The 22,597-nt window shown below is 39.0% G+C and overlaps 2 protein-coding genes across 4 annotated transcripts in view; one reads left to right on the top strand and one right to left on the bottom strand.

Annotated features, from left to right (window-relative positions):
• The window catches only part of AP3M2 (adaptor related protein complex 3 subunit mu 2), a 51,683-nt gene extending 37,138 nt beyond the window's left edge, over positions 1-14,545 (bottom strand). The window contains exon 1 of the mRNA XM_019742061.3: positions 14,408-14,545. The gene's annotated coding sequence lies outside the window, so the exon portion shown is untranslated. The remainder of the gene's footprint in view (positions 1-14,407) is intronic.
• KAT6A (lysine acetyltransferase 6A) overlaps positions 14,216-22,597 on the top strand; it is a 94,444-nt gene continuing 86,062 nt past the window's right edge. Inside the window, exons 1-3 of one of the 3 annotated variants that reach the window (XM_074329598.2) lie at positions 14,363-14,492; positions 16,638-16,725; positions 17,029-17,942. In XM_074329598.2, the coding sequence (XP_074185699.2) occupies positions 17,343-17,942 (600 nt within the window). In that variant the 5' untranslated portion in view covers positions 14,363-14,492; positions 16,638-16,725; positions 17,029-17,342. Of the gene's footprint in view, positions 14,493-16,637; positions 16,726-17,028; positions 17,943-22,597 lie in introns of all 3 variants that reach the window. The other 2 variants (XM_019742058.3, XM_074329599.2) reach the window with 2 other exon arrangements.

Genomic DNA, 22,597 nt, shown 5'->3' with positions numbered 1-22,597 from the left:
TTTTCCCCCCTTAAAACAATGATAATGCACTTCCGCTCAAATAGATTAACATTCTCATCTTGCCTGGTTCATTTGGCAAGAACAAAAAGTCTACATGCTGTGGCAGATACGGTAGATTGAATCTCTCGATATTTATTTCAACCTCCTTCTAGGGTGCCTTCTTGTATTGCAAAAACAAGAAGGCTAAAAAGTAAAAATGAATTTCCCAGACTCCCTTGAAGCTTGGGGTCTAGTATGATTTAGGTTCCACCAATCAGAAACTTTTGTGCAAAAACTGAATTTGAAAGTAAGTTAAGTAGGAAGAGAGGTATAGGCATTCATGTTTGCTGGTATGGACGGTATTGCTGAGGGTGGGCGTGGCTTTGAAGTTGACTGTTCCACTGGTATCGTTGATCCACTTGTCACAGCTAAGGCAGCTTGTGCCTGGAAATAATATGACAATAACTACCTGAACTCCTGACTGAGGCTAAGATTATGGTATTCTAGAGCAGTGGTTCTCAACGAGGGGCCCTTCAGTGCCCAGGGGCCTTTTAGCAAAGTCTGGAGACAGTTTTGATTATCAAGACAGAGGGAGTGCCATCAGCACATAGTAAGCAGAAGTCGGGGATGCTGTTTAACACCCTGCAACAGCCCCCTTAGCAAAGACTTATCCTGTCCAAAATGTCAACAGTGTCTGTCCTAGAGCCTGAATTTTGCATGGGGGCATACTGATTCCTGAAGTGCTCGATCATGGCAATGGAGCCATTCCCTCAGGGATCACTTTTTTTTTTTCCTTTTCCTTGTATTCTGGATTTATTCCATGCCCTAAGTTTTTGTTTCTTCAGTTTCTTCTGGGATATCTTTCTCTTCTGTGCAACCTCCTCTTCTGGTTGCAAACAATCTGCTCTTTTTCAGTGAGGATCCTCTCGATATGGCAGGAGGAGCTCATGCAGTGGTTAAGCCAAGCAGCAGCTCTGTTGAGTGTTGCGGTGCATCTTAGGGGCATTGTTCACCTGGATGAGCTCAATGACCAGAGAATCTACATCTGATCCTTAAGTTCAGCATTATCTCTGAATTTTTAAGTATGTGCAACAAAAAATCAGCACTATTTTTAGGCCACTGACCCTGTTTTCAGCGCCACTGTTTGACCTGGGCACACTTACCAGCTCCTCCATTGTAACCCTGTAATGGCACACATTGCTTCTGGAAAGTGACACCGTTCAGATACATGGGGACTTTTCAAATATGCATATCCATCATGGCCTACGCTGGTTCACGGGTGTTTTTGAAGTGAACACACAGATTTGAACCTCATCATTTGCATGATTTGGGGGAGGTTTCTGGATTAAGGGAGCAGTGAACCATTTTCAGGCATCACCTCAAGGCTGCTTCCAAGAAGAACAGAAGAAGGGTCACTTCTGCAGTCATTCTGAGACTCATTCCTAGAGGTCCAACCTAAAGCCTGCTTTCCTAGCCTTTCAAACAATTTTGTAAGTTCCTAATTCCTTGGATTAAATTCCCTTTCTGCTTAATATACCCAGAGCAGTTTCTAACCTGCTATCGACTCCGAGACACATACCATTGCATGAACTGATCTCCCTGTGATCCCTCCACTGAGAAAAATGCACAAAACGTAATTGTGGGATAACAAACCATGAGAAGGGTTAAGCTCTTGCATATGTGTCTGTCTCCTTTGCTTTTACCCACAGAGATGTCTGTTGATTTGTCTGTAGAATTATGTGTCATATGTTTGCTCCAAGAATTTCGAGCTACAGCAAAGGGAAGATGTGACAGAAGTAAGAAGAGGATGGAAGGGGTCTTTCATGATTTATCAGGATATAAACACCAGCAAACCATTTTAAAATAGAAGCAAACAAACAAGAAGTCTCTATGGACTGGAGTCGCCGTAAGAGGCTTAGTGGAGGCAGCATAGTATAGGATTGAGAGCATAAACTGTGGTCTAGAGCAGGTGTTTTGGCTCAAGTTCTGGCTCTGTGCCTTGGGAAAGTTGGTTAACTTCATCTATAAGTTGGCAACGAATAATAGTCCTTATGCCACAGGGATATTGTGCAGATTGAAGTAATTAATACATGTAAAGCAGTTAAATAGTGCTTCTTCATGCATTATAACGCTACTTAACTATTTGTTAGATAAAATAAAAATGGGGGTAGAACTTCAGTTGGATGGGATGGGTATTGTTCAATACGTGAAGAAATTTCTGTAGGTACAAAAACAGCAAGGCTCGAGGACAGGAAGGAAATTGGCTCGACTGCTGTGTAAGCTGGGTGTTGAGGAACAGTGACATATCGTGTTTCCCCAAAAATAAGACCTAGCTGGACAATCAGCTCTAATGCATCTTTTGGAGCAAAAATTAATATAAGACCCGGTCTTATTTTACTCTAATAGAAGATCGGGTCTAATATAATATAATATAATATAATATAATATAATATAATATAATATAATATAATGCAATACAATACAATATAATACTGGGTCTTATATTAATTTTTGCTCCAAAAGACACATTAGAGCTAATCGTCCAGCTAGGTCTTATTTTGGGGGAAACAGGGTAAAAAGTTGGCACAGTAAGGAAAGGGCATGAGTGAAGAGGCTTGAACATCCTCCTACACAGGGCCAGGCTTTCACCTGTAAAACTTGGGCAACTACCAAAGGATGTTCTGCAGGCAGTTGATGTGGATATAGTGATGTTTGAGGAAGAACATTCTACAGGTGATATTTTGTTGTTATTGGCATCCTATACTTTTACACCAACCGGACACACCCGTGAGCCACTTGCCAACTCGCCCATAAAAGGATGCTTTAAACACCTGCAAGTATTCAGGCAACCATCTGGCCTTTCCCTACTCTGTCCTGCCCTACACAGTTTCAGGGGCCCTTGCAGTGGAGGAAGGAAAGTTTGGAAAGTCATTAACTTTAATAAATATTGGTCTTAAACATATCATAGTTATGCTATAAAATTCTATTTCAATTAAAAAATATTGGTGTATCTTGGCAGCTTTCATTTATTTATTTATTTATTTATTTATTTATTTATTTATTTATTTATTTATATATTCTTTGTGTCACAGCTAAATTATTACAGGTCCTGGTTCAAGGAAAACTCTTTTTTCCCCCTTCTTCATGGTCTCTCTCTTGACTTGTCATGGTGATCCTCATTTCCTACTTAATGTCACTTTTCTCTTGGGTACAGGCATACAAGCAGGGTGAGCGCAGACCCTCACAGACTCCTGGGTCCTCATCTCGTGATTGGGCACAGAGCTGCCAGGTTACGCCTCCTGCCAACCAGGGACCAACACCCCTGAACTCCAGCCAGGCATCACCCCTTCCCGTGAGCCTACAGTCCCAACGCACAGCAGACAGATGATCTCTAAGAAGATGGTTACTTCTGCATCTGGATGCCTTAGGTAGTTGCACAGGGGTGGGCAAGAGGCTTGGCTGGCAAGTTGATCCCTGAACGTGCCAGGGTACTGTCAGCTCAGGACTGGGACAGCCACTGCTATGCCCAGCCCAGAGATATCACAGTGTGACTGTCCCCAACCCTGACCCTCCCTGCACTCATACCCAGAATCCCATCATTGGGGTCAGAAAGTGGTAGCAGTCACAGAGGATGGGGAGGCCCTTGGTGCCAGGGCACAGGAGCAATAGGCTGAGAACCTGTCCCAGGGATGCAGGGAGGGAGTAGGCGGGAAGATGGTGTAAGAGCTGATACACTTGTTCCATTGTCTCATAAGACTTCACTTATAAGACATAAAGTCAAAGATAAAATTATTAAGGATTGCAAAACAGCTAATACAGACCATTAAACTTCAACCACAGGGCCCTGTGCGACTGCACTGGTTGCCGACCTGTTATGCACTGAATGTTTGTGTCCCCCCAAATTCATATATTGAGATGCTAACCCCCAGTGTGACTATTATTTGGAGATAGGGCTTTTAGGAGACAATTAAGGTTAAATAAGGTTAAAAGGGTCCTAATCTGATAGGATTGGTGGCCTTATCAGAAGAGGAACACATGCACACACGTAGGAAATGTCATGTGAACACACATCAAGAAGGCAGCTGTCTGCCAGCCAGGAAAAGAGCTCTCACCAGAACCCAACCCTGCTGGTACCCTAATCTCAGACTTCCAGCCTCCAGAACTGTGAGAAAATAAGTTTCTGTTACTTAAGCCACCCAGTCTGTGGTATTTTGTTACAGCAGTTGGGCTGCCTAAGTCACCTGTGAAGCCAGACCTGGAGAAGGTTGTTTGAGGAAGGTCATGAATTCAGTATGGACCTGTTGAGTTTAAGGGACCTAAGTGATATTTAGCTGGCAATTTTTCATATATGAACTCACAGATCCAGTAGCCAAGAGTAAGTCTAGAAATACCAGTTTGGGAGTCATTAATATATAAACAGCAATTAGATCCATGGGAGTGGATGAGATCAACAAAATACAGTGTTTAGATTGAGAAAAGGGTGAGGTTAGAAACCAAGGTGGGAGGTGTCAACATTTAGGAGGTGGCCAGAGGTGGGCAGATCACAGACAAAATAGAGACAGAGAAGGAAAGAAAAGAAAGAAGGGAGGAAATCCAAGAGTAAAGTATGGTATTCCGGAAGCCAAAAAAAAAAAAATTAGAAATTGGTTAGCTTGTCAAATGTTATGAAGTTCAGCGAGCTGAAGATTGGAAAGTGTCTGTCTGGTGGATCTTGCCACAAGGAGGCCTGAGAGCAATTCGACTTGAGGATAAAAACTAGAAGCCAAACTGGGATGAGTTGAGGAACACAACCATGAGAGGCAGGGCAGGGAAGACCTACGTCAAACTGTCTGTATCAGATTCACTCAGGGAGCTTGAAACATACAGATTCCCAGGCTCTTCTTCAAAAGATTATGATTTGGTAGATCTGGGATGGGACCTAAGAACCTGTATTTTTCTTAAGGTTTCTACATGACTCTGATGCCCTGCCAAGTTTGGGAACTGCTGATCCAAGACAAATAACATGACTTGCATTCAAACTGACCTGGGTCCCACTGATTATGTCCCATTTTAGCTGTGTGAGCTGGAACAAGATAGTTAATTCTCTTTGAGCCTCAGTTACATCATTCATTACAAAGCAGAGTGATAGCTCTGTGATATTGATTTGAAGATTGGAGATAATGTAATAAATCACCTGGTACATAGTAAATGTTTATTAAATAGCAGCCAGTACTATTTAGCAGTGGATACAATGAATGTAGACTATTCTCTTAATAAACAGCTTAGCTCTGAGGGGCAGGGGAAAGAGTCAATAGCTACAGGTATACTGAGGGTCAAGGAGCAATAGTGTTTTGTTTTGATTTTTGTAAGATGGCTGAGATTTGAGCATGTTTACATAAGCTGAGAGGCAAGAGAGGGAGATGGGGTATGATGAGCCCAGATATCTGAACTGATGAGAGGAACTGTCTCCAAATCACAGGAAGGATTAGCTTCTGAAGGATTAGCTTCTGAAGGGACAAGAAACTCCCCAGAAAGATAATTGGTATGGGGGCAGGATATTCAGGGGTTTCATTCTTAATAATCCCAATTTTCTCTGTGAAGTAGGAGGCAATGTCATATGCTGAGAGAGGTAGGGTTCTTGAGAAGAGGCACAGATTTGGAAAGAGTATATTGAAAATTGAGGCGCGATAGATGACAAAAGATACGTAGAAAGATTAACAAAATGTGCCATGATCTTAGTTTAGGTTGGAGACCACTGATTTCTTCTTTGCCTTAGGTTACACTACTGACATTTTCTATTATTAGTCTGTGCTAGACATTGTACTAAATGTTTTGTACGCAATATCTCATTTAATCCTCACAACAACCCTACAATGTAGGTAACATCCATTATCTTCATTTTACAGATGATGAACTGAGACTAGAGAGTTTTAACCAGCTTGTCCAAGGTCACTCAGCCAATTAATTGCAGAGTAGGTTCTCAATTTCAGGTTTGTCAATTCCAGAGCTTCTATTCTTAATGGTGGGACATCATGCATTAATTAAGATTAGGTTCTGGTGGCATATACAATGAAAATCCAAACAAGCAGATCAAACAAGATACAGGTTTTATTTCTTTGTTACGTAAAGGAAGTTCCGAGGCAGGCAGCCCTGGGCTGGTACGGCAGCTCTGCAATCATCAGATTCCCAAGCTCCTTCTACCTTTAACATGTAGCTTCCATCCTCAAGATTGCTTCATGGTCCAGAATGGCTTCCAACCCTCATGTCTGCATTCCAGAGAGCAAGAAGGAGCAAGAAAGGGTACATGCCAGAGTCTGTCCTCTTTTCGAAGAGCTTTCCTGCAAGTCCTACCCAATAACTTCTACTTGCATTTCATTGGTGGTATCCCTAGGTTCAAGAGAAACTGGAATATGTCATCTTAAGGGCACAGTTTGCTGTCCAGAATATAATTGAATTCTGTTACTAAGGAAAAGCAGGTATTGAGTAGGCCACTACCAGTATTTGTCATATTGAAGCAGGGTCTGGTTGGCACCCCCATAGTAGAGGCCTCTCCATGTCCCCGGCCTCACCTTTACTTGACCTACCTATAGCTTAATAATAGATCAACCCCCTGTGGCTTGAGCTCTGAATGTCCCTGTCCCACCCAGCTCCCTATTTTAGAAATTTACGATTAATACCTTTAGGCATATTGATCACAATCTCTATGGTCTAGCTTTCTTTCCAGGCTAATCCCATCATTATTCCTGGGTTGCTGACTCTACCACAGAATCACATGGCCACAGGGACGGCTCCATGCAGACCCCTGGAACCATCACGTAGCCTAGATTTTCCCTTAAAAATCTCAAGCCTGTCTGAGAATGTTAAGGCAGTTTTCGGAGGTGTTAACCTGCTGCCTTCTCAGACCACCGGTGCTCTGATACTAAACGTTTATTCTATGGCCCAATTCCTGTGTTGGTCTATTGGCTGAGTGGTGCAGGCAGCACGAGCCCCGGACTCGTTTGGCCTCCAGTTTCAGGAGTGGGGGTGACTTATCTGAATGGTGAGTTAGGGAGAAGGAACTGGGCAGATATATCCAGTCTGCAAATCTACAATTGCTAACTGCGTTATTCAATCTATTTACATTTATTATTATAGATACATTTGGATTTCTTTACCTGCAAAAATAAATCAAGCTTTTAAAAAAATCTTTCAATGTTTGCCCCATAATGCTTTTAAAGATATAAATTAAAACCTTTTTGTTACAGTAGTTACGCTTTGAATTTTAACTTGATTACCTACCTTTAAAAAATCTAAAGATAATTGATATTTTTAACTCCAAATAATCTTTTAACTTCAATAACTCCCTCTCAGGCTTAGATTGTTATTGTAGTCCAACCAGTTTGTTCTAACTCGCTATTTTTTTTAATCCCACAAATTAAACATTATCACTGCTTTATAATAACCAAATGTTTGTTTAGAGTTATCCACACCTCAGATCTTTTTTCTAGAGTCATTTTCATTCTTCATGAAGCATGTCTTTTGAAAATCCCTTTAGTGGGAAGTAAATTTATTTTTATTTATCCTTCTTGGAATTTACTGGAATTCCTGAATCTGTGGATGACTGTCTTTTGTCGGTAATGAAAAATTCTCAGCCACTTTACTTTGAATATTGCCTCTTCCCCTTTCTGTTATCTACTTCTAGAATTCTGTTAAGACAGATGGCAATTTCTCATTTTATAACACATATCTTAACTAGCCTTTCAGAGTCTTTTATCTCTTTTGTTCCTGGGCTAGTCCTTTGAAATTTCTCCAGATTTATCTTCTATTTCAGTATTCAAACTTTGTCCATTATGCTGATTAACTTTTCTTTTTCTTCTCAATGTTTTATTATAATAATTTTCAAGATATAGATAAGTTGAATTTTAGACTAAAATCCCACACACCTACCACCTATATTCTACAATTAACATTTTAGTATACTTTCTTTTTCACACATGGAGCCATCTCTCTATCCCTGAATGCATCCATCAATCTAACTTTGTTGTGCATATCAAAGTAAGTTGCAACATCAGTACACTTATCCTCAATTCTTCCATTTAGTTTTCTTTTTGATTCTTATATTTTCTATTCCTAGAAGGTCCATTTGTTCCTCTTTCATATCTATCTGGTCATGTCTGATGTTTTCTTGCTCACCACTCACCTTTTCAATTTCTCCTTTTATTTCTTACATATTTGACATATTTACTTTATAATAATCAGGGAAATACAAATTAAAATACTACAATAATATTAATAAGAGTTAACATAATGGTGTGCTTACCATATAACACAGACTGTTTTAGTGCTATAACTATAGTAACTTTTAAAATTTTCACAACAATCCTATGTGATAGTATGGTAGGCATTAGTAACAGTAACTGATGTACCCTGCATGAGGAAACTGAGAAAGTCTGAAAGTCAGGCAGTATCACTCCTTCAACTTTGTTCTTTTTCAAACTTTTATGACAATCCTACATCTTTTGTATTTTCATAAGAATTTTAGAATCTGCTTCTCAGTTTCTACAAATGAATCTTGCTAGGATTATGATTGCGATTGCATTGAATTTATAACTCAATTTGGGAATAATATTCCATTTTTCAATCCCAAAACAAGGTATATCTTCCCATTTTCTTAGGTCTTCTTTAATTTCTCTCAGCAACATTTTGCAGCATTCAATGAACATATCTTGTACATTTTTTGTCAGATTTACCCCTCAGTATTTTATGTTTTTGATGCTATTGTAAAATATATTGCTGTTTCCATTTTCATCTCAGTTGTTTGTTGCTGGTATATTGAAATACACTTTTAAAAAATTGTGGTAAAATACACATAATGTAAAATTTACTGTCTTGGCCGTTTTTAAATGTGTAGTTTAGTGGCGTTAAGTACATTCACACTGTGGTGCAACCATCACCATCCACCTCCCGACTCTTTTGATCCTGCAAGACTGAAACTCTGAAATCATTAAACAATAACTCCCCAGTTACTTTTCCCCCCAGCCTTTGGCAACCACCATTCTACTTTCTATCTCTATGATTTCACTACTTTAGTTACCTCATATAAGTATCTTACATTTTTAAAAATCTTTTTGTGACTGGCTTATTTCACTTAGTTCACATGTTCTCAAGGTTCATCCATGTTGTAGCATGTGTCAGAATTTCCTTCCTTTTTAAGAGTGAGTCATATTCCATTAACATATATATCACATTTTATTTATCTGTTCATCCATCGATGGCTCTTGTGAATATTGTTGCTATGAATAAGGACGTGCCAACTATCTTTAAGAACCTGCTTTCAATTCTTTGGGATACATGCTCAGAAGTAGGATTGCGGGATCATATAGTTTTATTTCTAATTTTTTGAGGCACCACCATATTGTTTTCCACAGTGGTTGCACCAATTTACATTCCCACCGACAATGCACAAGGGTTCCAATTTCTTCACATCCTCATCTACACTTGTTATCTTCTGTTTTTTTGCTTTTTAAATTTATAGTAGACATCCTAATGGGTGTGAGGTGGTACCTGCGATTTTGATTTTGCATTTCCCTAACGATTAGTGATGTGGAGCATCTTTCATGAGCTTATTGGCAATTCATACATCTTTTTTGGCAAAATGTCAATTCAAGTCCTTTGCCCATTTTTAAAGTCAGATGTTTTACACTTGATTTTTGTATATTGATCTTATATCCTGCAACCATGATAAACATTCATTCTACTAGCTGTTTGTAGATTCTGTAGGATTTCCTAGATAGAAAATCATGTCATCTGTGAGAAAAGAGCTTTATTTATTTATTTCCAATTTGGAATGCCTTTTTATTTTCCTGACTTATCTGTCTCGAATCTAGAGCAGTGTTGAATAGAAGTGGTGACAGCCAACACCTTTGCCTTGATCTTGTCTTAAAGGGAAAGTATTTGTCTTTAATCATTAAGTATCATGGTAATTGTAGATTTTTCACAAATGCCCTTTTATCACTATGAGAAGGTTCATAGTTTGCTGAGAAATTTTTATCAGGAATATTTGTTGGATTTTGTCAAATACTTTTTCTGTATCTGCTGAAATGATCATATGATTTTTGTCTGTTTTATTTAGTTTGCTAATGTGAATTATATTGACTGGTTTTTCAAATGGTAAATCAGCCTTGCATCCCAAGGATTAAACCCAACTGGCCATAATATATTATCCATTATATATAATGTCAGATTCAATTTGCTAAATTGACCAAAAGTCAGTGGAAAGAATATACATAGAAAAAAATCCACAGAAGATCTAGTTATTGTAATGATCAGGAAGGGATTTAAAATAGCTAGAATTATACGTTCAAGAAAGTATAGGCAAAGGTGGAGAAAATAAAAAGATGGAGAATTGCTCCAAATGAATTGGATTTTATTTTTTTAAAAATCACATGAAATTTCTAGAACTTAAAAATACAATGACCAATATTAAGAATTCAATAAATAGATTTAAGGGAAGATTTAGGTAGATGGATAGAAAATATACAGACTCATGCATAAAGAAAGATGTCAAAAAGATGGTAGTAAATACAGATGGTAAACAGTGAAAAATTCTGACATATGTATCACTGAAGTCTTAAAAGGAAAAAAGAGATAAGACCAAGAATTTTCGAAAACAGATAAAAGATACCAAGCTACAAATTCAAAGGACTCATGTGCCACTCATGAACCCAAGTGGGATGAATACAAAGAAAATCACATCTAGACATATCACAGATTATTTGTGGAAAACTGAAGAAAAAAATGCTAAAAGGAGCCAGAGGAAAAAAGATATTAGTTTCCAAAGGAATAACAATGGAATGATGGAAACCAGAAGACAATAAAAGGACATCTTTAAAGTGCTGAAAAGAAAATTTGCCAAACTAGAATGCTATCTATACTCAGCAAAAATATGAAAGATAAAATGAAGTTTTTAGGCAAACAAAAATGGATAGAACTTGTCATCAGCAGACCTACTACAGTATGAACAGAGGAATTATTGAGAAAGAAGGAAAAAATTCCAGTCAGAAGCACAAAAATGTATATTGGAACAAGGAGTAACATAAAGGGTAAATAAATATGTAGGTGAATATAATGAATATTGACTGTAGAGAACAAATAATTATAAAATGTTGTATGGTTTAAAATACCAGGGGTGCCAAATAAATGTATACAAGTGGACACTTTGGTCAACATTGCTCAATAGTAGTTTGCCGTCATCAGAAGTGTCTGGACGCTGATGGTAACCACTCTGAGCACCTCTTATAATTGCAGAAGTCATATGTGACTTGTATTCATCTTTTGTTATCGGTATATATTGAGTATTACAATTTTAATACAGTTTTCCTTTCTTAAAATGTGTATACATTTTTTTGGCACCCTCTGTATATGTACAATTAAACTCTGTGACAATAAAAACCACAAAAGTGGAAGAGTAGTGGAGACATAGCATTCTAAGGTCTTAGCATTATTGGGAAAGTGGTATAAGTAATCATTTATATTAGAGTGTAATAAGTCAAATAGGCATGCTGTAATCGCTAAGATTTCTAAAAGGATGTATAACTAATAAGCTAATAGAGGTTAATGATATAATTAAAATATTTTAATTAATTCAAAAGAAGGCAAGAAAGAGAATAAGGGATGTAAAATAAGTAAACAAAAGAAAAGAAATAGCAAGATGGCAGGTAGAAATCCAAATACAGCAGTAATTATATTAAATGTAAATGGATTAAAAGCGTTTCCTGTTGAAACAAGGATAGAGCAAACTTCCAATTTTAGGCTTAGCTAGAGTCAGCATAAAAATGTAACTACCAACTACAAGTGAAAAGGCAGGGATTCCTAGTGCAAAATGTGGATGAGGGAAATAACATAGCTGACAACCCTGCAGGGCTGAATTCTGAGTCAAGTTTGAAGCAAGAAAAACTGTCTGTTCAGTGCTGTGGATTATTTTTAACATTTGAAAGACGAGGACTTTAATCTTTGTTGCAGATCTTTTGAGAAGACCTCCTGAATATGCCCTCAAGTTATGCAAATGTAAAGCAAAGACTCTCTATGGAAGCTGTTTGTAAAGCTAAACTGTGCTTTGTTGTTGCAAATTGTTTTAAATTCTTGCTACTGTACTCTAGTTTGGTCTTCTCACAGGAATGGCTGTGGCTAGTTTTCTTCCAAATTATCCAAAGGCAAACACAGCTCATCTCTGTAAATATTATTTTTCTTCTGAAGACCACACACTAGTCTCATGCGAAGAACTCATTTTCTTTCTATTAACATGACTTCATCTGTTCTCTTTGCGAAATAAAAACCTTTCTTCATTCTTTTAAAAGAGAATCTCCCCCCACCTTTTCTTTCCCAAATGTATTTCCATTTTACAAATAGCTCTCATTTTACCTGAGAATGCGTCTATCTGATTTATCTAGGATGGAAAATATACTTTCTAATAGATTAACTTTTACCCCCAAATTTCTCTCCTAATTTGGCAATGGGGCTTGGAAGTAGGTCACGGAGGGTAATGAAGTAAATCTCACCACACCACACCACACTTATGTTATCAGTGTCAGTACTAGGATATTGAGTTGGCTGGACCATCATCAGAAAATCTGTTTTTATGTTGTTATTGAGTGGTCTAGACAGTCTAAGGATTACAGCGGAGAAAAGCTAAGAGATAAGAAAGTATAGGTTGAGGAATACACAAGGCTTGAGCTGGAGGTGGAAATTCCGTCTTTTTCTCAGTGGCTTAAAAATGTTCATTCACTAGCAACGTTTTGAGTCTGTACTACTTGTAACACAGTAATGGATATGCAAAGAGGCATTCTAGAAGAACATACAATGTTACAAAGGCCACACATCGTGTCAAACGAATAGGGCAAATGGTCAGTACTACATAAGTTCAGAAAAGGAAGTAAGCATGGAAGTTAAGGGAGTGAGTGAGAGGGTGGTCTTTAAAAGGTAAAGCTGGGGTAAAATGAGATGTTAGAGAAAATATCGTGTTTCCCGGAAAATAAGACCTAGCCGGACAATCAGCTCTAATGTGTCTTTTGGAGCAAAAATTAATATGAGACCTGGTCTTATTTTACTGTAAGACCCGGTCAATATAATATAATGTAATATAATATCCCAGTCTTATTTTACTATAAGACCGGGTCTTATATAATACAACATAATATAAGACTAGGTCTTATATTAATTTTTGCTCCAAAAGAGGCATTAAAGCTGATGGTCCCGCTGGGTCTTATTTTCCGGGAAACAGGGTAGTCTACGCAGGATGCACAAAGCAGATAAAGGTCTAGTAGCAGGAAAATACTTCCACACAAAATTATTAACCATTTAGTATGTCTTTTCATTTGTCATTTACTGCCTTTCTAATGAATGTAGTAAATAAAATTTAAAAAGGGTATGATTCAATCTCGAGAGACAAGACAAAGAAACCAGTAGAGGACAGACATGCTATGAAAAAAGTGCCAGTTCGTGGTTCAGCCATAAATTCGGACAAGAGCAATTCTGCATAGGGCACGAGAAGACAGCCGTTGGAATAAGACAGAGCTAGGCTCCAAACTCAGATGCGTGCCACAGAATAGCTACGTGACCTTGTGTAAATCTTACCACCCTAGTCTATGCTGTTTTCTGTGAAAATGTCTCTGGTAAGAACCAACAAGTCTCATTTGTGGGGAGGGTGAAATCATTGTGGTCACTTGACAAAGAGCTTGACACGAGTGTCTAAGTTTCTACCCTTTCTCCCTTCTCAACACACCTCTTTTTCCTACAGTAGGAGTGAGATGTGTGGGGTGAGTCAAGTGAGCAGAAGGGGAACGATGAAGGGAGGCAACTTCCTCTCTGCCCTTCGCCCCCTCCCCAACACACAAGCTCCCGACCTCAGGTTCCGGGAGAGTCACCGTGGAAGTGGGCTGAGGGCACAGAAGTGGGGAGGGAGGATCTGCTAACTGTAAACACAAACGCCATCAAGAGTTCAGAGCCCGTCTGGCCACCGGATTTCCGTGCCACACTGAAGCCACCCCACCCATGCGTCTGCTCTCAGTTTCCCCAGCTGTGTAATGGGGATACATCATCTCCTCCTCTCACTGGTATCCGCCCGACCTAACCGCGTGTGAAAGGCTAGAAAGAGCCCCCAGTTTTTGGCCTCCAGCCCCATCAGGTCCTCCTCCCGCTTTGGCTTTGGCCTTTTGTACCGGTCCCACGTGACCCGCCCGGCCCGCTCTTCCCTCCTTACCCGCCCCGCCCTCCGGCCTTTCCCGGCTCTCGGCCCAGCTCTTCCCGCTCCTCAGCCGCCCCCCTCCCGCACTCTCTCTCTCTCCTCCTCCCCCTCGCCTCCCTCCCGGGCTGCTGCCGCTCCCTCCTCCAGGCAGCCGTTCCTTCGCGACGCTTCCCCTCCCCCCGCGGCTGTTCCGCCGCCTCGCCTCCCCTCCCCCCGGCCGGAGCTCACTGTCTCCAAGATGGCGGCCGTGTCAGTTTGGGGCATCTCCGCGGTCCGGCCCGGGGTCCTGGTATCCCGGCTCTCTTCCTCCCCGGTAAGTAGCCGAGAGGCCACCCTCGGCCGCCCCCAGCCGTCGAACCCGAGGCTGAGTCGCTCTGGGGCCCGCTCCGCCGCCTCGCGGGGTCGGCAGGAGGCTGCAGGCCCCGTCGCGGCCTGCGCCGCCTCCCGCTGCTCTGCGCCAGGCCTCGGGCTGGGGCGCCACGGCCGCCCCCTCGCGCCCGGCCGGCGCCCGGCTTCCCCCGCCCCGCGGTCAGCGCGCCTCCGGCCCAAGGTCCCCGCCGCCCGCCGGCGGGCCGGGCCCAGCCGGGGAAGTCGGCGGGTGGGCAAGCACCGAGCGGCCCAGGCCGCAGAGCCTCGGGCTGGGCTTTGCCGTGCCGGCAACCCGCTCTCCCTCGGGGGCGCGCCCACCTCCCCGGCCCCACCTGCGCCCGGCGCTCGCCGCCCAGGCCCGCCCGGCCCCTCCTGCCCGCGCTCCCGGGCGCTCCCTCTTCGGTGGCGGCCGGGTGTGCGGAGATCCGAGAGGGGCTGAGGCGGCAAATGGGGGTGACAGGCTGGCGGGTGTTGTGGTGCGGAGGAGGCAGCACGTGTGGTGTTGTGTCTGTCGGGCTGTCAGCCCGGACGCTGGGAGGGGAGGCGGCGGGCTGCTTGTCAATCGTCGGCCGGTTTGGACAGGAGCTGCCGGACCTGTCAGGCTCTCCGGGCAGCCTGCATGCCCCAAACCCTGCTTGGAACCCGCCTCTGTGGAGCTTAGGATTTGGAGGAGCTGGGAACGGGTGATACATTGCTCTTAACTCTTTCACGTGATTTCATTGTTAACTTAGTCCTCGGGTTCTGTTTCCATCTAATGGGAACGGCGAAGCCACCCGTTGGCAAGCTTCAGGGTTGTGCTGTTCCAAGTTTTTAAAGTTTCTCGCTCTTTAAAAAGAGAGCGCGAAGATGTGTTTGTGGGTGGGGAATGGAGGCCGGGGAAGAACTGTCGGAAGCAAGTTGTGCTTTCTCTTTAGACGCTGGTGTAAAGTTCAAGTCTGCAGGCCCTTTACTTTGATAAGACCTGGACACTGGTGAAAATCCCGGCCGGAGAAACAATGAGTAACTGTCATTCATTCTTTTACCTGCGAGCTTAATCAATTACGTTTCCAGCTTCTTAAACTCAGGTTGTAGCTTCTTATTTAGTTTAGCGTTAATATCTACATAATGAACTTTCGTAGAGTAATAATAGTATGATTTCTATTCTCTTGAGACTCTCACCAGAATGAAGCATAGCTCTCAGGGGGCTTCTTTTTAGTCAGATTAAAAATAAATCTTGGCTCCGATTTGAGTGTTTACTTCAGCCTTTTTTTTCCCTATCAGAGTTAATAGTACTATCCCTTCTCTAATACCTGTTAGTTTTCCTTTGGATTTTAATGTTACTTGTAAGAATAATTGCTGTGGGAGCCTTTTTTTTTTTTTTTTAGCATTTGTTTGTGTTGTAATGTAAATGTTCCTCAGATTAAGAACAGAGGTCTAAAAACCACAAAAGTGAAATTAAATTTAGTTTTGGAAGCAGAGGAGTTGTTTAGATTGTGAGAATTCATTATTTTGGTGATTTTTAAAAAGATTTGTGTCTGCCAGTTTCTTTTGTCTGAAAGAAGAATATTGACTTTGATCCTGGAGAGGCAGTATATTTATGTTTGTGTTTCATTCATTAATGTTCATTTCAGGACAGCAGTCTTGAATCTTTATGAGATCTTTTTAGACCCGCAAACAGGGAATAAATTTTTTTCTGTACCATACGTTTGATATGTAGTGTGTGCATTTGAACATAATGATTCTGGGCCTTTCTCATTTCACATTTTGACAGTTGTTACTCCCTCCAAGTACTTTAGTTTGGCTTTGGAGATGCTATCAGCATGTAATTCTTGAAATTTGAATGAAATTGGATTATTTAAAAATTCCTTAAGCACTTTTCACACTTGACTACTTCCCATATTATTTTTGTTTCCATTTGGAATGTTTAAAGTATATACTGCACTTAAAGTATAAACTTGATCTGTGTGTGTAAATTGTATTTGTTATGTCTTTAATGTATGAAATAGTTAAAATTTTCTTAATTGTTTTCTGCCTATTCCACTGACTGTTTTATCCAGTCTGAATGTCTGGAATTTTAAAGATGAAAGATTCACTTTTACTTTCATTACAGGATTCTTTCTACTAATCCAGATACTTGTTGAAGTGCTGAATAGTTTCTTGGGGAAAGATGTCAAGGAAGAGTTTCAGTTCGTAGAATGGTGAGCAGAGATTATGGCAACAGAATAGCCAGCACCCTCTGGTTAATTGTAGTCTAAGGTTATTCACAGTGCATCTCATTTTGTTTCCTCATTGTATTCTAATTATTCATTTCATTTCTTATTTATCCCAGTGGTTTACATACATGATTGTTTTGGAATGTTGATAGAAACATGTGAAGATTCCTACAGGTGCTCAATAAACACTTGCTATTTGATTGCTTTTAAAGAGTAGGATGTTTCAGTTATAGCTTATTTACAAGTGGGACTTGATAGAAAACTGACTTTGTTTTCATTGTTTTTCAGGCATAAGATAAACATTCTTCTGCTGGGAGTGACATGTTCTTGAGTTTTTACAACTTTATGAAGAGACCCATATGTGGTGCTATTGAGAAATTTATTGGGAAGTTTGAAGACATTTCAAATAACTGGTAGTTGCGGTTTCTAAAGTAAAGTGGGGAGGCATCTATTTTATGAAAGGAGGAAGGACTTAGACCAGAAAACTTGTATGCTATGGTTAACTGGTTCTCAGCCTCCGAGAATGTTGTTTTCCATGGTGTAAAACTTACTCAGCATCAGGATAAGGGATAACGACTCTATGGATATACGAATCCTTCACCATGGTAAAACTCGCTAACCCGCTGTATACGGAATGGATTTTGGAGGCCATAAAAAAAGTGAAGAAGCAGAAACAGCGTCCTTCAGAAGAAAGGATATGCAATGCAGTGTCTTCATCCCATGGCTTGGATCGTAAAACTGTTTTAGAACAATTGGAGTTGAGTGTTAAAGATGGAACAATTTTAAAAGTTTCAAATAAGGGTCTCAATTCCTATAAAGATCCTGATAATCCTGGGCGAATAGCACTTCCTAAACCTCGAAACCATGGAAAATTGGATAATAAACAAAATGTAGATTGGAATAAACTGATCAAACGGGCAGTTGATGGCTTGGCAGAGTCTGGTGGCTCAACTTTGAAAAGCATTGAACGTTTTTTGAAAGGTCAGAAGGATGTGTCTGCATTATTTGGAGGCAGTGCTGCCTCTGGCTTTCACCAGCAGTTACGATTGGCTATTAAACGTGCCATTGGCCATGGCAGACTCCTTAAAGATGGACCTCTTTATCGGCTCAACACTAAAGCAACCAATGTGGATGGGAAAGAGAGTTGTGAGTCTCTTTCCTCTTTACCTCCAGTGTCACTCCTTCCACATGAAAAGGATAAGGTGAGAATGGTATATGCATCAGTGTTCATAGAGCTGATGATGTAGCATGCTACAAAGTCACATTTCTAGGAAGTTATATAGAAGTTAACACAAGTTTTGTGTTTGGAGACTTGTGGAGTGATGATCACCTGGTTTTTTACTGGTGCGTTCTAGGTGTGAGAACTCAGTAGATGCTAATTGTTCTGATATTTTGAAATATTTGAGATTCAAAGTGTAGAGTATCGATCAACCAAAAACATGTTTAGATTAGAATTTAAAAGTAGTGTACAACTTTAAAACTGTTGCGTAAAAGTTCTTGTATCTTACTGCGGGAAGCTGATGAACAGCCAAATGCTGGAGACTTGAATTTGAAACAAGCAAGTGACTCTAAGAACCTTTCTTCTTTCTTTTTCCCATTTTGTTGCAGTTTATCATTACACAGCACTGAGACCAATTCTTGTGACCCATAGTAGTAGTTAAGCAAATTTAGCAATTCTTATTTCTACTGTTTGTATTCTAGCTTTCTGTCATGCATTATTCTTTCTATATGACAAAGTCCTAAATGTCATTGTTTATGACAGGTGTAACTACATGGGTCAGGAATACAGTACCCTATATTAGTAAAGTTCTGGAGAGCTGGGAATTTTGATGCACGTATGGTATACGTTACTGTGCTGTGTTTTATGCTGTTATTTTGTACACTTGAAAGTATGTCTTAAAGGTAAATTTTGGCCCTTAAATAGATTCTCAGGGATGAGGAGAATTTTGTTAATAGCTGTTTCTTACATTGACCTAGTGTCCTAGCTGTAAATTTATTTCAATTGCTCTGAATTGTAGTTCTGTGGAAAGTGGTAGTAATTTAAGTTGTTACGCACCTTAGTAGGATGAGAAGATTGTAAAGTTAACATTGAATGTATTTAAACATATTTGAGATTTGCTCTAAATTTACTGTAGTTGATAACCCACCTATAATTTTTTACCCTAATAGCAATTGAAAATTAACAGTATTTTTCTTTGATGAAGTTTTTAGAGATCTATTTTAGGATTCAATTTTCTCTGTGAACTTTGAATTAGAAATGATCTTACTGTGTTTACTCTTAAAATGATTCTGATAGAGAATCCCATTCATAAAATGGCTCTGTATCATTTCAGCATTTAAGAGTACATTATTAAAAATTCAAGGTGGACAAGTAACTAAAATGCTTCATTCTGTTGTTCAGTGCTATAAGTACTCTTAATCTGTGAGAACTGTTTCTTGATCACATATAGCTTAAGTGAAATGAAATACAATTGATTCCTACAACTGTTAATCAAATGATCTACAGGTTAATTGCTTGGAAACAGAATAATTTATAGTTTAGAATGAATTCACTGTCATATCTGTGAATTGGATATTATAAATTCTTGTTAGAGCACCTGGGTGCTTGCTTTTATTATACATTCCCTTGCTTGAGTTAGATATTTTAATTTAAAAAATATTAACTATACATAAAGTGACAGTTGTGCATATTACTACAAAGTAGTCAATATAGTGCAATGTAGACAAATCTGAGTCCTATCACCCTAGGGCTTTAGTCTTGGAAAGAGACCTTGCTAACCATCTAACCCAACAATCCTTATTTTGCAGCTGAGCTGAGATCTTTGCATTAAAAAAAATGTTTAATCCAGCAAAGGTCTGCTGGTGTGCTTTGGTTACATAATTTTAATATATAGTGTTGTTAGCTGGAGTAACTAAATGTGAAGGATACATTTGGGAAAATTGAGTTTCTTGAGTAGACTCCTATGTTTATGTACTGGTCTTATTGGAAAACTAATTTCATGATAATATCTACAAAATTAGGAATGATGAGATCTGTTTGTATTTTTAAATGGAGTCTTATTTTCAATAGTGAATTCCCTGCGTGACTTTCCCCAAAGATATGAAAAGCTCACATTCAAAATCATAATAGAGTGAACTCTAACGTGAAGAATTATTCTTCCTCTCAACAGATCACAGTGTATGTCTGCTCCTTTTATTATATTTTAACTACTTTCCTCCCGCTTTTTTAAACTATCCATTGGATTCCTATGTGGAATTGATTGGCTTGCTGTTATGAACTTAGATATTTTCAAAAAAATTATCCAGTGTATTTTTGACAGTGATGGAGAAAGGAAAGTGTAGGCCAGAAGTAGTTTCACTTTTAGGCATTAATTAATTCCTCAAATAGTTATTGGGCACCTACTGTGGTCCAAGTACTTGGCTTAGAATTGAAATGGCTTGGAACTGAAATGATTTTATGTTCTCCGGAATGCAAATGTATCTTATTAGTCTGGTCACTGGGGTGAGAGATGAAATTCAGGGACTATATGAAGTGACGAGCAAGTTCCTCTTTTTTCTATATCATTTCTAACATTTTCTTTCTTTATTTTTGGCTATATTAACCTTTGGCAGGCATTGTAGACCTGTATGTTAGATTTTCAGCAACTGAGTGGTTTTTGCTCTTTTTGATGAGATCAGCTGTGTAGAAATATTTTTAAGAGTTTTTGTGAAGACAGCTGAATTTAAGTGTGTTTTCACATTGATAGTGAGGTGACTATGGGATACTGTAGTTTAAAGTTTGATCCCTGTTCTAAGGAAAATTTCTGAGCTAGCGTTGTGGTAGTTCATAGTGGTTTATTTATTTAACTTTATGTGTTTACTGTGTGCCAGGTGTTACTTTAAAGCTATACATATATTAACTCATTCAATCTTCATACAACTCAAGGAGGTAGGTACTGTTATTTTACAGATGAAGAAATTGAGGCGTAAAAGAGGTTCTGTAACTTGTCCAAGTCAGAGATATTAGGAGACAGAGCTACGTAGGGATTTGGATTTGGGCAGACTGACTTCAGGTTCAGTGTAATAGTGATAGCTCCTGCCTCCTGGGAGTTGTGTATAATGCCCATCACCGCGCTCAGGTAAACAGTTGTGAAGGTTTTGGTGATAACTTCATAGCACATTCTCTAATTGTGAAAGGACATATTCCTCCCTCACCCCTTCACTGTTTGTGTCCCTTTTTTCTCTTCCCATCATAGAATGAATTCTAAAACTGACTTTGAACCAGTGATAAAAGTATAAGAAACCAAAGATTACAAGTAGTATGGTTTTTATACGTATTAAAAAAATAGTTTGTCTACGTGACATTTTGTTTTATTTTTTTCTTAAAGATAATTTCTAAGTTTGTTAATTTTTATTTCAGTCGTCACTGAAGTTATATCACTTGAAGTTTGGGATTGGTTGTATGGCTGTAATAGAATGCTTTCATTTGGGACAAAATGTTATTTTCCCTTGAATTGTGGGTGATAGTGTGTAACTAGCATGAATAACAACTTCTCCTTGTAAATTTCTTTTTGAAATATGGATATTACTGTAAGATAATTTGTTCATTTATTTCATTTATTCATTATTCATTCAGCAAACATTTAGAGGCCTACCATGAACAGTGCATATAGGATTTAGTTCCTGTTGGGGATTAAGGCAGACAGCATAGAGACAGCATAGAGTCCGAATTATTTTGTTCCTGAAATGTGGCATGGGATAAGTGTGGCTTTGACAGGAACTTAGATTTTTTGATGTAGAGATGCTGATTAGAATGGAAATATGTTCAAGTTATTGAGAGTTAAAAATGATAGTGTTGATTTAGCTATTTGAAAATGGCCTTTATAGTAAAATTGTTTCACATTTTATATGTTAGAATGGTAGTATTATAAAATTGTTTACACATGTAAGCTTAATTTCAATTTCAAATATCCTGTTGCTGTGATGCTTTATACTAGTAAGTGTCCATGCTGTTAAATTTGGATATGTTTACTGCTTGACAGAATGATTGTTTGCATAAAAAAACAAAACAAAAAACTCAACAACCCCTATAACATCTGAAAGCAAAGGCTGTTACAAAAAAGTTGAGAAGAAATAAATTAGTAGTAAATAAGTGGAAGAAGTTCTCAATCCAAAGAATATATTAAGGGGTGGCCGGTTAGCTCAGTTGGTTAGAGAGAGCGTGATGCTAATAGCACCAAGGTCGCCGGTTTGATCTCCACATGGGCCACTGTGAGCTGCGCCCTCCTTAAATAAAATAAAATAAAATAAAATAAAATAAAATAAAATAAAATAAAGTATATATTAAGATGTTCTATGAAAGCATACAAGCAAGTGTATTTTATAGTATGATTATTGGGAAACTTTATTTTTTGGGGAAACTTAAATTACAAATTTTAATTCTTACATTATAAAGGAAGGAATGTAGGATGATGCCAACATATCAGTTTTTAAGTAAAGAAGGATTATTTTAGAGGAGGTTATTCTAACCATATGTAGTGGACCTCATTTTTCAAGTTATGGCAAGGACACAGTAACATGGATGATGTAGATTTTGTAATGTTACTGAATGTACAACTGATTGATCTCAATAATTATGTTTTTTATACATTTCTTACATCATTGTTTATACCGTTTTTTGTTCTACACCCTGAGGAGAAGCTGGCTAGAAATAAAAATTTGTTACTGACAAGTCATTGAAGTCGATTAAGTATAAATGTAGTTAGGAATTGCCTTTGTCTCAGCAGATTTGTTCATATAAAGAACAAAAACAAAAATTTAAAAATAACTGGCACAGATATGTTTGTAATGCAGTATTTGTTTAAATACAATCAACTGT

Source organism: Rhinolophus sinicus, chromosome 16 (assembly GCF_057876585.1).
Source record: "Rhinolophus sinicus isolate RSI-liver-muscle chromosome 16, RSI-T2T, whole genome shotgun sequence".
Taxonomy (NCBI): domain Eukaryota; kingdom Metazoa; phylum Chordata; class Mammalia; order Chiroptera; family Rhinolophidae; genus Rhinolophus; species Rhinolophus sinicus.
Note: the sequence above shows the minus strand (reverse complement) of the source record. Positions and strands in the feature narration are given on the sequence as shown.